Genomic DNA, 19,275 nt, shown 5'->3' with positions numbered 1-19,275 from the left:
TTTTATATAAATGTACGTTCTATTTAATAGACATACTTCTAATTTTAGTGTATAGACAGATAACACGTTTATTCAACACAAATACAAACAGAAACAAATCATTTACAATCACTTCACAGAGTATAACCTAAAAGCGCATAGAACATTCATTATTAATTTTATACACATTCATATAAAACACATACTGTGAGAAAAACAAACAAATACTATAAGAACTGATAAAATTTTAATGTACCCATGACTACAGTTTGTGCTGAAATGGCCCTGACTCAGCATAATACTATAGACCGAGAGAAGTCAAACAGTTCTGATTTTCTGCCAGTACGATACGGTGAGTGATCGCAGCCCAATAAGCCATGCCACCAAAGTGCATCACACGCAAATATGTATACCTAACTCCATATGTAGGTATAGGTATAGGTAGGGAAATTAAGTTTTACAGGTATCAAACCCATCCGACATATCTGCTCAGACAAAATCTGTTTTTTGTATTCCCGGGTAAACCGTTATATAAAAGGATTATCATCACGATATTTAATAAAAATGAATATCAGAGTCCTAAGTTAAGGAAATGCAAGGGATTTGCTCCTCTTAGGCTCCAGTGAAAAACCAGCGCTGAGGCTCCCAGCACAAAGCTGAGCTTTCGGCTAATATTGTGTACTTTAGGTTTTAATTTATTGTAATACCGGCTCTTTATGATGGCCGTTGCGACGTTTGTCTGCTCATCAAGTTTCGTATTAATTCATGAGCATTGTTGGCAATTACAGTAAAATTTATGAAATGTATAATTTTACGACGCAACTCGACATTTGTTGCTCGAAATTTTTAAAAATGATATTTAATACGATCGTCATTTATGGGATCGCTGTCCAGCACAATTTCTACCTCCGGCAAACTCGCGTCAAACCTCAATGCAAAACAAAGCAGTTTCGTATTGACGATATATTAAGTAAATATTTTTATTTTCGTTTTGTTAATACTTTTTAATCAACTACCCCTTGCAATACTAGTTATAAATCTAAAGACTTATAGATGCGACTCGCATTTGATTATATTTTTTTCGATAATGAATTGAGATTTGACCTCACTAATTGTAATCTGTCAAAACGGCCATCATAGCGTGCCGATACTGTAGTTATCTTCTTTTTGTTTTTTAAACGAATTTGTGTTAGTTGTTATGTTCTAATATTATTTGTGAATAGCCGAATAAATGTTTATTTCTTTCTTTCATTTGAAATTTCGCTTGAAATTTCAGATTGGATGTAAAGACATTGCGGCCCGGTATCCACTAAAGCGTAACGAAGAAGACCAATGTTTCATCAACCAATGGTATTTTGTAATTTTGAGATCTCCACGCTTATTTCAAAATAATGAAACACTGTTGGCTGCTGTAACACAGCTCTTATTCGTCACCGTTTTGGAGATAATTGGTCTAACTTGCGTCTAAATATAGTTGTAATATTTATAGGGTGAAACGTCATCTTGGTCTGTATGGCCTACATTTAATTATCTCGTGAGTTTTTGGGTGTAAATTATTGTGTGTCCATGGCACCTGCGATATAGGGTTTCCATAGTGCGGGGGATACGTTATAAAAAATATTGAATGGAATTATTTTTATTTATACATAATAATTACTTATCCTATTTTTAACGAGAATATAAATACATTGGTTCCATTTCGAAATTTATTGAACTTTAAAATCGCGTTTACTCAATTCCATTATTTTTGAGTTACGACAGTATTCTTATTTCATAGATTTCTCATAGATGGCGCTACGGCTAAAAAGTCGTTGAGAAACTAAATACAAAGATCCGACAACAAGCACATAAAAGAATTGGTGAGGTTTGCTTGTCGGTTCGAATCCGGTCGGATCTAGAGATTTTTTTCTGAGTGTTCGATCTTTGTATTAATAATTATAACAAACTAGTTGAGTAATTTCACAAAAAAGGGCAGTATTTGTTGTCATGTGCTAATAATCAAAGTAAGTCGGGGGAAGGTTTTGTACCGGTTCCAGGAATGCATGAAGGAACTCTAGAAAATAAACATGAATATTTTTGAATACTCGTGTAAGTATCTCTACACTTAAACGATGCAAAGCTGTTCTAAAGAGACACTATCTTGGTTTGTAGTAATAATATTTATGGTATTTATTTAAATGTAAACATACTCTAGAACTAGTTAATTTAGTAAGGTAATTTAAGTATCGAGCTTGTTTGCTCATCGCTAAGTGGTTAAACCACTAAATTTTTGCCTAACGACAAAGAGCTTTTGTAAAATATTTTTTAAATTGAATAAGTATTTTATATCTTACTAGCGATATTACATTTAGTGTTATTTAATTCTATTATTATATCACCTCACGAAGACACGTAAAATGTGACGTTATATGAACAAAGAAATTGATAGCACAACATATTCTAAATAAGTAACCTTTACTGCAGAGCTTTAGGGTTTAATTTCGATCGATATTTCTATATTTATACTAATGTACATAATCAATTTCGACATACAACAATCATGCAACCCATTTACTATAGCCGGGATTGAACGGCGCCACATTGGCGTCTGCGCAGGTAACATTCGTCGCGCGTCGGGTCCCGTAACTCTATTACAGTGCTGTTACACAGCACGCTGTGGCCAATCTGTTATGTTTTGTTTTTGTTGCACCTGTTTTATTTGCTACGCGCCTAGTACTTTGAGTTGATATTAAGTTGACAAATAAATAAGAAAAATTACTGTAAGAAAAAACATGACGATAATAGATAATAATGAACCTTAATAAACTATTTAAAAAAGCTGTGATAGCCCAATGGTCAAACCTAGCGCCTTTCAAGCAGAGATTGCGGGTTCGAATCTAGGCTCGCACCTCTTGAGTTTTTATAATAGATGCTAATGAACATGGAACTTGTGAATTTTACGTCTCCGGTGGGCATAATCGCTCTCAGATCATTGGTATTTAAAGCTCTGAGTGGTACTGACTATTAAGGACAGGCGTGTCACTTACCACCAGGTAGGCGATTTGTCCATCTCATCATTTGATATCATAAAAATAAAATATAGCCATGATACAGTTTTAATTATAGACAAATAATTGCGTGCAATTTATTCTTCTAACCAACCGCAAGAACAAGTAATTTCTCTATCCGTTCTAAGACATAATTGAGTCTATACCATATGCACAAGAGCTTACGTAAGTATAGTATGTAATTACTAATTGCATATACAAAACAATGAATTTTATTTCATAATTAGGTCTAATATGACAATAATAATTGTATATCGAGTTCTTAGGTTTTCGCGATTGTTACACATAGGAAATGAAACTATTTTTCCGGATTTATACACGGTTGACTCAACCGTGACCATGGGACCTGTAAAGGGTCCGAAACGTCGGTTTGTTTGAAAAAACAAATATACGCGATTTAAATCCGGAAAAATAGTTTCATTTCCAATAATAATTGTAACATTTCATTAAAAAAAACCGACTTCAAAAGTTTGCTTCTCGGCTTTTCTCGATTTCCATGGGATCCTCTCTTTAGGTTCTGACTTCTTGATGACAATGGGACTGTTACGGACTCCGTTGTACATTTTATATTTTGTTTTCTGGTTGTTATGGTGACGGTGGTTTGTTCATTACACGTATTTTGTCAAGTGAGAAGTCGATTATTATTTGCGGAATATAATTAGTAGCTTGTGATAGCATTAGGGACCACCTCTAAGTATACCCTTTTAAACTAAAGAAGAATTTTCAAAATCGGCCCGCTATTGATGGAGAAATTAATGAATATACGGACGTGCCTGTAAAATTTGAGGATTTCCTTATATTTTCATTGGAACGCCTCTTCAGATTCTGACTTGGTGACAATGGGATCACCACGAAAGTGCACCCATTCAAACAAAAAAAAAATGTTCAAAATCGGTCCACAATTGACGACGATATCTGAAAATATACATAAAACATATGTACAGCCGACCGTATAACCTCCTCCTTTTTTGAAGTCGGTTAAAAATTTGTCGACTTTAATTTTTTGAAATTTCCCGTAAATACACGTTTTTGACGCATGGTTTGATATTGATTTTGCGGTATTGTATACTATTAGATTACTACAAACATCGAACACTAAGACAAATTACTTCAAACCGGCTGGATTGGTACGCTGAAGGCGCTGGTTCGATCTTTAAAGTAATAATTATAACAAACTATTGGAGTAATTTCACAAAAAGCAATTGAATATCATGGTAGTATAACATCGTGATATTCAAATGAACTAATTTAATTGAAAAAGTTTTTTCAGCAGTTTCATTAAGTTTAAAAAAGTGCATTTTTTTATAATTACATTTTTTCAATTAAGGTTGAATAAAACTGCACTAAGTCGATGTTAAAAGATATTAATTTAATTGCTACTTTATTTCTAATTCTCATTATTTAAATATAAACATTATTATTTTATATAGTCACGTTGTTGCGGTAAATGTATGTGTATTATTCCAATAGAAGACAATATCGACGTAACAAAGTAATAATTCAGTGGATGTACAATGATAAGAAAGCATTTGTCTGTCCCTCTGACTGCAATCAACACAAATCTATTTCAAATTCCTATATTGAGAAGGTCTAGGCCATGAGAATCGAGATATAATACTTTAGATTGTATATTTTTTTTTGAATAATAGAATAACATTCCAGAATACAGTATCACAGATAGAAGTATGACTTTTAAAATTATCTATCTCTCATACTCATACTAAAATACCGCAGTACCGATAGAAATACGACTTTAAAATCTTTTGCCTCTTATACGTACTAGCACACCAAAGTACAGATAAAAATACGAATTTAGAATTTTCTACACCTTATTCCATTCTAAAATACTATAGTAGGTACCGACAGAAATACGACTTTAGAATTTTTACCCCTTAATCATACTACAGTACTGTAGTATAAAAAAAAGAATTTAGAATCTTTTACACCTTATTCCATTCTAAAATACTGTAATGTCGATAGAAATACGACTTAGAATTTTTACCCCTTATCTACATTAATACTGTAATATAAATAAAACTAGAAATATACAATTTTTTGTCATATTAACATACCGTAGTACCGAGAGAAGATAATACTCTTCTATCCCTTATACCATACTAAAATACCGTAGTACCCTCTAGCTGCTTCGCTACCGATCGTTATACGGCTCTATCAGAGGCACGACTGTAATTTAGTTATCGGTGTACCGTTGGCCCTGCCGGCCAAGAGGTGCGAATGTGAGGTGCCTACAGTTATAATAGACTACTTTTTGTTGGTTTCTAAGGTTTTTGATTACTCTGGTGGCAGTAGGTGCTAATGGTTTAGTCAAGGTCGTTCAAAGTCTATTTGCACATCATGATAGACGTAAATGGAAGAATTTGGGGAAGGAGAATTTTAATACTAGACATAAATAGAAGCTCGTGTTACTGAAGTTAAGACTTCAAGCTTCTTTTGTCTTTGTTTGTATAATAAGATTCCAAAAGCTGTTTTGAATCTATCCTTTGATAAGTTCAAAAATTGTGTAAAGGCAACTCTCCTAAAGAGAGGATATTAAAAGTAATGTTAGGGATTTCATAAGCGTTAAAGCAGTTTTGGTTTTAAAAGTTACACGTAAAAGTGATAATCTCAGTACAGAGTACTAACAAAACCGACCTCAAAAGTACGTGGAATTACATGTATTTGCCAAGTTGTATTGAAATCCGCTGCCGGAAAGTGCGCAAACCCGGATTCATCCCCTAGTTCGCCGCTATACGGGACTTGACACTGGAGATAATAAAAATCGGTTCTCACTACTCAAAGTATATTGAGAGAGAAAAACGCCTTGAATTGGAGAATAGCAAAATCAACCACTAAAATAATTGTTCCTTATAATAAAATTTAGGCGCTATTTACACACTGTCCAATATTACACGGAGCGTCGAACGCCAATTTACGCTTGTTTCCTGGACTTGTCGAGGGCGTTCGACCTCGTATCGTATGATGTGCTTTGGGACAAGCTGCGAAGAAATGGTGTTCCAGCTGAACTGTTGCGCATTTTCCAGTTTTGGTACCTTAACCAGATGAACAATGTTAGGTGGGCTGACAAGTTATCGGAGTCGTATGGGTTGGAATGCGGAGTGAGGCAGGGGGGACTCACCTCGCCCCGTCTATTTAACCTGTACATAAATGATCTGATTGTTAGGCTCAGCAACAAAAAAGTCGGGTGCCGTATAGATGATGTTTCTGTGAATAACATCAGCTATGCGGATGACATGGCGTTGCTGAGCCCGACGATTAGAGCTCTCAGGGAGTTACTTGGCACTTGTGAGGAGTACGCTAAAACACACGGCTTAATTTATAATGTGAAAAAGAGCGAATACATGGTTTTTGGGGCCGCCGGTGGCAAAATACCTGATTCCATACCGTCAATTAAACTTAACGGCAATGAACTGAAACGAGCTTACGCATTTAAATACCTTGGCCATTTTGTTACCGACGATCTCAAAGATAACTTAGATATTGAAAGGGAAAGAAGGGCGCTGGCAGTTAGAAGCAACATGTTGGCCCGGCGATTTGCACGTTGTAGTAAGCAAGTAAAAGTGACATTATTTAAAGCTTACTGTCAAGTCTTCTACGCGTGTAATCTATGGGCCAGCTTTACGCAGAGAGCTATAAGCGTCCTTCGAGTACAATATAATAACGGGTTCAGGATGCTGATGGGGCTGCCGCGGGCCTGCGGTGCCTCGGGTATGTTTGCGCAAGCTAGACTAGATGACTTTTATGCCATTATGCGCAAAAAGACTGCCTCGATGCTCTGCAGGCTGCGGGCCAGCCCCAACTCCATTCTGAACATTATGGCGGCGAGGTATGACTCGCCATGCATGCGCCACTTTGCCCAGGTGCTGATCAGCAGGAGATAATTTTTCTGTTGGTCAGACACTAATTGTTTAGATGTAAGTTTGTGCACTAACATAGATATAAGAATTCTATTGTTACTAACAAATTTGGACCAATGTAGTCTGTGAATTTAAATTTAATAAAAATAATAAAAATGAATCTTCATGCGTGAACAGCCACCCTTAGAGGTGGATGATTTTCTTCAAAATTAAATGGGATCACTATGAAGTGACATACATACAAAAAAAACGTACAGACGAATTGAGAACCACTACGGAGTAACATACATACAAAAAAAACGTACAGACGAATTGAGAACCTCCTCCTTTTTTTGAAGTCGGTTAAAAAGTAAAAGTGACAATCTCAAGCGTAATTTGTTTACCTATATTTTTGACGCGATTATTATATTACAATTTTTTTTTATAGGTGAAGCTAATATCGATAGGAAATGTAGAGAACGAAGTTAAATAGGTTGGCAAAGTGGCTTGGGTTTTTGATAGGTCCAGTTTTGACAACCGACGATCCATAGATAGATGGTTGTCAAAACTAGCCCAAAGGCACTGAGTAAGATCTCGGGTTCGATTCCCGGTAGGATCAAATTGGAAAATGAACTTCTAAATTGATTTTAGTCTGTGTTCTGGAACGTACATCAAAGTGCCGTTGTTCTGGTACTCAAAGTACAGGAAATTCCCTTGATTGTGATCAGGCAATTTAGAAAATGAACTTTTGAAAATTGGTTCCGGTCTGGGTGTTTTGGGAAGTGCCTCCAAAGTTAACCAGCGAGAGCAAGGGGTAAATGTAGTTGGCTTATTCTGTTCATCCAATATTGAACACACAATATTTGTAGTTTGTTTTTCATTTGAAATTTAAACCTTATTGTAAACTGTACCTTATCACCATGCATTTTGTGATCAATTGCTACTCTACAATGCTTTTTTTATAAAATTTCGCATTTGACCTCCATCAAATCGGATGAAAATTGACGACGAGATCGACAATGGAGCGTGCACCTTTTTTTTTTTGACGGGGGGGAAATCTTTATGGATACCCCTGAGCCCAGGGAGACTCAGGAGTTATGTGGGGACTCTCCCTCCAAACTGGAGGGACTACCCCACTAAAACCCCCCCGGGTTTCCCTCTCGCCGGTTGAGTCGGCGCCGTAGGATCAGTGAACATTCATCACAACATGGAGCGTGCACCTTAAATAATGCCTATTTTATCCCGCCTTGAATAAAAATGTAAATGTAGAAGCGTAACGCTTCGTGTGAATCTTTGGAATATCCACAACATAGAAGTGGAACACCAGCTTACGTCTAGTCCCCCGATGATGAAAAGGGGAAGGCGGAACTAAAATATGCAAAATACCGATAGACAGGCAACTTTACGAATGTGTTTAAAGGCTCTGCAACTTCACCTCTACCTCAGAGTCACCTATAAGCCTCTTGCTACGCTTATATCGGTATCTTTCTATAGATTTTATAGTACAGGGAATTCTCTAATTTGAAATCATATAATTTTCAATGGTGGTTTGGCGTGGTTGTCAAATGAAAGTATAAAAAAAAGCGATGACGGGATTTCCGTTCATTCCGACAATCTATCTAATAAATAAATAATAAATAAATAAATAAATAACGCACACACTCAACATAGCCCCGCACTAGGGAAACCCTGTGTCGCGGGTGCCATGGACACACACATAGACAACTACAAATTACATCCAAACTCACGAGAGATATAATTGTAGGCCATACAACTATTTCTCTCGGCCCGGGAATCGAACCTGGGACCTCTGCGTGGCAGTCCGGCATGGTAACTGTTCGGCCACGGAGGCAGTTATAATAAGGTTGTCAGAAACCTTGACAAGAATTTCCGATCTTGTCTTGCTCCAGATGCGTTCGGACGACTTTCCATCTTTCCACCTGATTATCTTATCCAGTTAGTGTCTAAGCTTCAGGCACGAAGTCTAGATTATTACTTTCTCTTGGACATTTTACTATAAAGAAGTTACAAAGGTATAGCGCTAACGATAATTGTAACTTTTTTCGTTAAAAAAAGCGCTCAAAGTTCGTGGAAATACATCTGTTTGCCAAGTTACATTGAAATCGGTTACTGGAAAGCGCGCGAAACTAGATTCATCCCCTAGTTTGCCACCCTTAGAGGTGGAATATTTTTTCTAAAATTTAAATGGAACCTATAAGGAGAAATTTAATCTCTTTTTTGCTGGAAAGACACCCTCTTTCCAGCAAAAAATTAATCATCAAAGTTGGTTCACAAATCCCGGATTAATCATATAATAAACATATAAAAAAACAGGCGATTTAAGAACCTCCTCTTATTTGAAGTCGATTGAAAAATAAAAGAGCACTTCATATAGTACTTAAGAGATTAGTAATTTAGTAATATTTAATTACTTTACAATTAGAATTACTAATATAATATTTTATTTTGTCTGAAATGTTTAGGGCCCTTTACAGGTTCCATGGTCACGGGTGGTTTATTTATTTTTATAAAAAAGGTGAAAATTACATTAGTCTTGATGTATTTTTTGTGCAATAAAGAACTTATAAAGTTGAATGTGGGATTGAAAAGTTATTTATATCATTGTACATATAAAACGTATCTTTTTTTATAAATCTATATCGAAACGATTAACAGCAAGAAAAAATGAGGAACATTTGACGAACTTCCTATTCACACTAGAAACCTACTTTCCACGAAATCGATATTTCTTTTGACCACAACCATTTCCTCGTGATTTACTCGCGAAATCTGAATCGATTATGTAAAAAATGAAAAAAGAAAGCGACCGATTAGATAACTCGGTTTGAATGTGATATATCGATTATGGATCTTAATGATAGTGATGATGTTATTCGATATACGCCGGAAGAGACGATTCCGTATGTAAATAATGTTCCGTAGGTGTTGGCTAATGTGTAACTACGTTACATAATTTAATTATGTTTTCTGAGGCATTTTGGTCTAGGAATTTAAATGACCGCAATATACACATGGACATATCGCACTGCTATTAGAAGAAAGAAAAGAAAGAAAAACTGTTTATTAGCGTCATAATTATGCCATATTACAATTTACAAATTTTACATTCTTAAGCCTAGATATAAGTATAACGCTAAACCGACGTCTACTCAGCATTAGTCGAGGCATTTTGCAACACCTCAACGCTGGTCTTCCAGAGACACCGGCCAGTTAGGAAGTACCACTACGCGCTGCAACGACACGCCGAACTATATAATATATGGTGACAAGTACGAACTCAATTTAATGTAATAAAATACTTAACAGTTAAATGGTAAAAATATTAAATGAAATGTGCATTGGTATTGCAGGATAATGTAATATTAATAGAGTAAATTATAGGAACCCACTAAGTAAATGCTAATATAGCATCTATACAACACAACAACACAATAGTGTTTGTACACTATTACAATAGTGTTGTAACTCAAAATATGTCAATTTCAAGATTTTATCATTACTGAACGTAAAATTTTATTCTCTACACGCCAATAAAACTGTCGTTAGAATATTGTAATAAACAATTAAAATATATCTACTTAACTCAAAATGAGACACACTTTAAGTGACAGTAGTTCTGGCCTAAATAACCCTTATTAAAAAAATATGAAATTATTGTTCCTCTTTAATTCTTAAATGTATTTGCAAGTAGCAAATTGTTTAGATGTCTATAATAAATAAATTTAAAAAATAAAAATGTTTTCTTCGTTCATTTTAAAGGGCGTAGTAATGGGGCGGATGTTTCAATTTAAGCTTGTTAGGGCCTGTGTTTAAAGCAGAAAGAAAGAAACATTTATTCCATAAAGAAACAACACAGCACACATATATTTAACAATTCCGAAACAGAATTATAACATGTAAGAAAAAAATCGAAATAAAAAATAAAAAACATCAATTAGATAATACACACAAATAACACACTATCAGTATGTAACAATAAATAATCAAACGGTACCTAGTTTACCTGTTTAGAAACATCGCTCTTCTTTAGTATTAATAGTAATCTTGCTCTTATATTATTTTAAGATGATGGTGTAACTGAGGTACTCTCTTTCCAACAAAAAAAGAATCATTAAAATCGGTATACAAACTTATTATATAATTTAAGTTATCGTGTAACATACATAATAAAATACATACAGACGAATTGAGAACCTCCTCCTTTTATTGAACCGGTAAAAAAAAAGTTAGAATAAAACGAACAGTCCTGTGTTTCTTTTTTCACGTTTTTTTTTCAGTTGTGAAAACAAACTTTTTTTTTTAAATTCAAGTAACAAACAACACTAATCAGGGTTGGTCTCTACCTTGTCCCATTGCCACAGGATTTATACGACATCGGTGTCCAATAAAACGGACTTATTTCATTGAATTTGATACGAAAGATTACAAATTTTGAAAGAAACAAATTGCAATTTAATGGCTAGTACACAATATATAATGAGATTTACGCAGAAGGTCGTTTAAAAAATGTGAACCACGCTTTTGATGGACAGTTGAATGCCATATCTTAAGTGGATGTTACAGTACAGTTGGCTACATTAAAAAAAAAACACATTTCACGTATTAAGTGATGTGGTCATTATTTATCATCATATTTGAGATATTTTTATATTTTAACAAGGTCAAGTGATTTGCAGACGTTAAGAGTCTGTACTACCTGATCAATCACTTAGGATACAATATAATAGTAAAATTGAGGATATACACTGATTAGTTTATGGTATGCAAATAGAACGTAGAAGTAAATAGAATGCGTATAGTATACGATACACATTTTTCAAATGGTTTTCAATGGTTTTCAATGTAAAAAAACCGTACAAGACTGGTTAAAAAGAATTAACTACAATGACACTGAAAATTGTATATCAGTTTTTAAGTAATATAAATATAATTAAGACGCCAGCTTATGCTATAATCACCAATTTAGATACCTAAGACACGAGTAAACAATTTTACTTAGTTTAGGTATCACCACGATTAATTTGCACTACTAACCTTAATTAAAATAATGTAAACATAAAATAATTTCATTGTTTGCGACAATTTGGTGCATAAATGTAAATAATATGTATATATTTAGGTTAATATTTTATACAGAAATAAATTTATCTTTATCATTGCGTTTCTGAAAAAATAAATTCTGAAATAAAGCCAGTGTCCCTGTCGCTCGACCCAAGCAAAATGAACCGTATTAGTACGGGAAAAAATTGAATTCGTGCTGAAGAACGACTCTTAAATAAAAGTAATTACTAGAGATAGTAATTGTTACCATAAATAAAATCGTTGGACAACATTAATTATTTTATTTATTTTACTGAATATCATGATTTTGTTTGTATTTACTTAGTTTCGGTGTTCTTGGATTCCGGTAATCTGGTACTCTTAGCGCAGGTAATTTTCGCTAGTTTGTTAGTAGAAAATTAGTGTGGTTGTTTGGAATATTATTATTGTATTGTTTGTACACCTAATATTTGACCGGACATACTGAAACTATACTTATTTTGTTGTTTGTTGATGGCACGAACAAATCCTGCGTATGTGGTAAGCGATACGCTTGTCCACAGCAGCGGAAGTGCCAATCTGAACAGATCGCAAAGATCTGACGTGTACTATACTACGCCCGACACCCTGAGACATAAGTCTACAAGTCCCATGTGCCTGTAATTTTACTAGGACCCTTACCCTTCAAAACCGGAACGCCATAATTACAGTGGCAGTTTCCTGGACGAACTCTCACAAAAAGCTCTAATTACTGCTTCCAAAAACTTCTACACAATCTGCGTTTCCATAAAAATTCAAGCGAACTGTACTCAGACAGACACTTTTATTTACTCATAATAAACTCTCATAGACTATTATAAATTACATTTCAATAGAAAGAGTAAAAACCAAACAAGTTTTTTCGTCATTGACAATTATTGTCACCTTGCTCTGCACGATGATTTACTGCTAATTGATCTATTTTTAATCGTCACTTGCGATGCGGGTTGACAGATTGATGACTGAGAATGGTGTAGAGTATTAATTTATTTTTTGTTAACTAGCTTATTCTTCTTTCTATTGGCCTTTATGGGTGAAGGTTACAATTAAAAAACCATTTATTATAGTCGTCGATTTTTAAGTGAGAAATATACCTCAACAGTTGCATTGCCTCTTCATTGTTCATGATTATATTGTATGGGCATTGGACCTACCAATCGGGAAGTACAGTCACCGTCAATATTAATAATGTAGTAACATTATTTATGTGTGTAGTAACATGTTCTAAGCTAACTACGATTGTACTCTAGGATGATCTCTGTGACAGCTCGTAAAAAATCGCAAGATATAATCTTGTAATAAGGTGCACTGTTGTATGTAATGTATTTTATAAATTATTTTTCTAAGTATTGCTTTTAAGTGAAAATATTATATGGTGCTTGCAGTTACTGAAGAGTTCATATCTACTTTGGATGCCGACTGATCACCGTTTCTTTTAATAAATGCCATTGCAATAGATCAATTCTTATTATTTTTATGAACTTTAAATCGCAAAGATCTGAACATCGACACTGCGCCTGTCGCCTTGAGACATACATAGGTTGACAAGTCCCGTTTGCCTGTAGTTTTATTTATTCACCAGCAACCCTTACCCTTCAAAACCGAAACGCAGTAATGTTCACATCACTGCTTGTACGAGTAATTAGTCAGTTAGTTACTAATACCTTAAATTTAAATTTTTTTTATTAAAGTTAGTATTTTCACTGCCTTATATATGTATATAAGTACTTATTACTGATCAAGAACTCCTCTATACTAGAGGCGGGAACCTGGAGATCCGTCAAGGTTAATTCCCAGTATGGACGCTAGTCTCTTATCAAGGCTTTTACATAAATGTTCACATGTCTTTTTGTTATATTATATATATTGTAAAGACCTTGTAAAGAGGTAATCCAGATTATTATTACTTCCCTGGACGTACTCTTTCTCAAGGATCTGTACTGCTGCTAAAATAATTTTGTACTTTCAAAAAGAAATGCAAGCTTTAGGTTTCTTTCAAAGCAACAATAGGAAAGTAATTGGATGTAGCTTCATCAACCAGCAAATTTATACAGTTTTTATTAATTATTATTATTTCAATCATAGCATTTATTTAATTTTTTATTTATTTATAATATTTTACAATTCTTTTTTTTACTTATATGTTTGCTGTTCATCCCTATATAAAGAGTATTTAGAATATAATTGAATATTTCATGTGACTGGGTACTCGGGTACGGGTATGTATTACTAATATAAAATGTAGCCAGTATCATCAAAAAGGTAAATTCTGAAAACAGGTCAAGCTCTCACCTCTTTATATACATGTGAAAGTTTAGACGACAATTTAAGGCTAAATTGTTGTTATTTTAATGTCTATAAATAAAGCTCTTTATTATTATTATTAAAAATACTTTCTACTAAAGAGGCTCAATATTTAAAAGTGTTGTAATTTTAATGTTCTCTAACCAGCTACCTCTCGTGTTTTTCACATTTACTTGATGGTCACGACACAATGTCTTAGAAATCCCATAATATAAACGTAACATTATCAACCGCCCGCAGTAAACATTTTCTATTCGGATGGCAATGCGAATTTCTTCGATCTTCTCTTTGTAAAACTATAATTTACTCGAAAGTGGATCAATGTAAACAGTATGGTTTTAGAAAAGCGCGCGATGAACTGTGATCGAGGGAATTATTTGTGATGACTTTGTCGAGCAAGATGATTCGAAAGGTGTAACTTTTTCATTTTTATGGCTATAGACCTGTGGAATTTGACACAGATAATAAATAGGGCAATTTACTTGACCATATGAATAACTAACTGGTGTCCGCATCGCCGTATGCTTAGAATAAGTATCTACTTCGAGTAGTCTTAACTGTACTATACTAATTTTCATATTTTTATTGGTTCTCTGTACGTTTGTTTTTTTTTTGGTGATTTTTAAAGACGTCCACACATGGACAATGGAAAAGAAGTCCTGCATGTTTTTGTGCAGAAACACATGTTGAGATATTATTTAAAAATAACTCAAGGCTATTTTCTCATTAACTTATTTTGCACTGTGTTTTTATTTTTAAATCTCGAGCGCGTATTTTTAAAAAGTAAAATGAAGACAATGAGATGGTGCTATCGGAATAACAAGACAAAAATAGAAAATGCAACATAAAAAGTAAACTTTATAATACGGATTTGACATGTAAATATATTCCTTGCTACGGTATAAAAATGCAATAAACGGTGTGGACGACTCGCCTGGTGGCATTCTGGGTAACGCGTGTGAATTTTGTCATTGTACTACTATTGTTGCGGTGACCTTCGTAGGGATGGGGCATTGAATACATTTGGGTGTCGGATATCGATGAAATTCATTCCTAAAACCATGTACTTGTAGTCATAAAAATCAACTGTTTAAAGACCACGCCGCCATTTATTCTAGTTATAGTGTTGCACAAAAAGCAAACGTTTGATCGATTTTAGTTATTTTTGAAATGATTATAAATATATAATTGTTTCATTTTCTGCGTTAATATCGAGTTATTAAGCTTTCGCGATTATTACACATAGGAAATGACACATTTTTTTCGGATCTACATTGCATATAATTATTTTTCAAACAAACTAATGTTTCTGCCACTTTGCAAGTCACAGTCACATACCATGTGACAAAGAGAAAAAACAAATACATATATGCTATTTTGATCCAAAAAATATTTTTTATTTCCTTTATACGCGATATCGGAAAAATTCTTCGCTTCTATTTGGTAAGATAAATAAATAAAAAACAGCCGTAATGGGAGAAAGTGGTAATTTCCTTTTCTATGGAAATCAACCATGACGAAGTAACGATCAATCATATTTTCAATTCATGGTTTTGTATGGACTATACTAAGTTTGATGTACAAACATACAAACGTCGTCTTCGAAGAAACTTGTGCCAATCAAGTACCATGTATATGAGTTGAAGTACTAGAGTACAGCTATTATCGTTGGTAATTAAAATTTAAAGATCTATAAAGATAAAATTTGTAACTGTAATAAGCAATTAAGAGAGTATTATTAATTAAAGCAATGACCACGCTTGTAGTGGTTTCCTCCATGACTAATTTTTTAAACTAGTAAAGTCAAGCAGTAATCTCACGCGTAAAGTTAAAATGTAAAATACAACCTAAGTTAGTTAATGCAGATTCTTTCTACAGACAAATGAACCACAGATGTGCTATCTAAATTACATTACATGTTAAGGCATGTACATTCATATATCAGATATAGTTAATTGCAAATTCTTTTAGTTAGATTACGTCCAGCTTTATTGGCTACCTTTACAACAGCTGTCAAAGATAAACACATGCGTAATTCGTAATTATGGATGGTACGTGTGATAAGTTTTAATATGAATGAGATTAGAATTATGTATGGTTTCACACACATCGTCATTTGAAAACTGGCATTGTCTGCTGTCTACCATTTAGTAGCAGTAGAGCTCCTTTCAGGGTTTGTCCAGGGAAGTACTGCCATACCTTACCTATTTTTGAAGGGGCTGGTGAAGTTATAGGTACATGGGACTTGTCAACTTATGTCTCAGGGTGACAGAAGCAGTTGCAGTGTCACTCAGATATTTGCAGTTGAAAGCTCTAAGTAGCACTGCCACTGCTACGGATGGGCGTGTCGCTTAACACCAGGCGCACTCTACGCACACGACTTGTTTAAATTTGAAATTAATAATTTTAATAATAATTTTGTTACACTTTTCCAATATTAAGCTGATAATTGTTATTGTAATTTAAAATAAGTCCTTTTTTAAATAGTTGTGATCATATTAAACAAAATTATGCGTTACAATCAAAAAATATTTTCATACACTAAATTGATTTGATGTCACTGAGTCGATATCGAAGAAAAATATGACAGTATCGATATTGACAAAAAATTTTAAAACATCACTATAATTTTAACGGAGATCAAGGACGTGCTAAGAGATAGGTATATTTATTCACAATCCAGTAAGATGATGATTAAACACTCAAGTACTTGCTCAGGAATGCTGCCCTGTGTTTTTGACGCCATCTTGATTTTATGCTCGATGAAAATCACCCGGGAAATACGAACCATATAATTTTTTTTAAAACATTTAGCAGTTGCTAGATGATCTATTATTAAAATATTTTGTAAATAAAAATTACAATTGATTTTTTTCGAGATAAAATAACAACTTTAAAATTTAGTTTTTTATTAAATGTCAATGTTTAACTATTTTTTATGAAATTACTCCACTAGTTTCTTATAATTATCTATACAAAGACGGAACACTTGGAAAAAACTCCTTCGATCCGCCCGGATTCGAACCGACATATTCTAGCAAACCATGCCAAACGTATACCAACTAAGCCACGGAACAAACCAGCGTACCTCACGAATTTTTCAATCTGCTTGTTGTCGGATCTTTGTATTTGGTTTTCAACGACGTTCTTTACCTAACTAATAAATGTTTAAATTAAAAACTAAGGTATATTTAGGATAAGTAGAGTTCTTCGTAAAAAAGTTTGTCCAGGGAAGTTTTTTTATGATACCATGTGACGATACCATGTGTGATGTGATGTTAAGCGTCTAGCCATAGCAGTTACAGTGCCACTGCGCCTGTTACCTTGAGACAAGTTGACAAGTCTCATGTGCCTGTAATTACACCAGCACCCTTAACCTTCAAAAACAGAATGTGATAATATTTAGCGGTAGAACTAGGTAAGATACTCTTTCACAAATTCCTACGAATCTAATCCCATAAACCAGATGTTAACTAACTAAAATACCGATAAAGTTAATAACATACTCATCATTACTTTCCAATTAATAATTCTATTCAGTGTATCAATTTCCTATTCCCATTTAATATGTACGAGTAGTTTCATAAATTATGTATAAGTTATATGCTTTTATACTACATGTTATTCTTTTTTCGAATAAATTAACTCCCGCGCACCAGATTAAGACTGGTTATCGATTGAACTGATCTATGACTATGGTTCTTAAACTTAGGTTTGATTAGCTTAGGCATTTTGGTTAGAATAGATTAAATTGTAGATGTTTTAGATGCAGTAGAGCTCCTTGTGAAAGAGTGTGTCCAGGGAAGTACTGCCACCTTACGTATTTCTGCCGTCAAGCAGTAAAGTGAGCATTACTGCGTTCTGGTTTTTAAAGGTAACGGTGCTGGTGAAATCACAGGCACATGGGACTTGTCGATATATGTCTCAGGGTGACGGGCGTAGTGGCAGTGCCCCTAAGTAACTAACTCCGGCCGACTGTGCCTTTATCCGCCGCTCCGATATAAAAATTCAAAATCAATCTCCTAGGCAATGAAAAAGCCGATAGTCTAAAATACTGTATAAACGATACAGTTTCAAACTTTTACAATAAAATTCCGGAGCATATATTAAAATTATCATTTCCTGTTTTAAAACTTACATTGAAAGTATTTTAATTGAAAAGTCATATCCAACACGTAGTCTTCAATTTTGTAAAATTGAAAACTACGTGTTAGATAAAGATGACGTATGGAAAGACGACATGAGTCTACATGACACACAACTTTGATTCAAAGTGTATTCCATAACATTTAAGTTTATTTGAAAAGAGCAATCCTTAGAGTTTCTTGCTCGTTCTTCTCAGGGAAGTCAGCACAGTGAACGAGCAGTAGCTTAAAAAATTACGTTTTCAAGTGTAATTTATTTTACCTATGGAATAAAATGATTCTTTGACGCGACTAAAAATAATAATAAAAATAAAATATTGTGTTAACAAACTACTATCACAGCAATAATATTTGAAAAAACTTTGAGATCTAGTGCCCAAACTGGTTAGTCAACAACATTGTATGCCAATAACTGAGCTAAGTGTTAATATCGTGCAAATTGCGCCCTGGCTCCTGGACTAGCGAGGATCCGATATCATCCAGCTCCCGGGCTAGCACGGAATTCGCGATACCATCTTTTGCGCCAGCTGTTTCTCACTAACACCTCGCTAATTGCTATTTAACTTTAATAACTTACAAGTTTAAATAACGTTTCAGAATTTAGAAGAACATGTTACAGTTACAGTCTGTATGTATATATATTGCATTTAAACATAGCTTCAAAATGGTAACCTATCACAAACTCGATTTCTTTTTCCGAAATAACGTGTGTTCGAATTTTCATTACATCGAAAACCGAATTATAACGAAACCGTTGTTCTTTCAGGATATGTTGGATGTTTATCGCAAAGATACGATTAGGTTTGGTTAGGTTAAGTTAGGTTTAAAAGAAAACCTTTTTCCTCT

General features: G+C 34.1%; 1 protein-coding gene across 1 annotated transcript; it reads left to right on the top strand.

Annotated features, from left to right (window-relative positions):
- Positions 1–5,962: 5,962 nt before the first annotated feature.
- LOC113240070 lies at positions 5,963–7,025 on the top strand. Its single transcript, XM_026477276.1, has one exon. The coding sequence runs from the start codon at positions 6,086–6,088 to the stop codon at positions 6,923–6,925; it is 840 nt and encodes a 279-aa protein (XP_026333061.1). The 5' UTR covers positions 5,963–6,085; the 3' UTR covers positions 6,926–7,025.
- The last annotated feature ends 12,250 nt before the right edge of the window (positions 7,026–19,275 follow it).

Source organism: Hyposmocoma kahamanoa, unplaced genomic scaffold (assembly GCF_003589595.1).
Source record: "Hyposmocoma kahamanoa isolate Upper Pololo Valley unplaced genomic scaffold, ASM358959v1 119, whole genome shotgun sequence".
Taxonomy (NCBI): Eukaryota; Metazoa; Arthropoda; class Insecta; order Lepidoptera; family Cosmopterigidae; genus Hyposmocoma; species Hyposmocoma kahamanoa.
The sequence above is the reverse complement of the archived record's forward strand: the minus strand, read 5'-3'. Positions and strand labels throughout refer to the sequence as shown.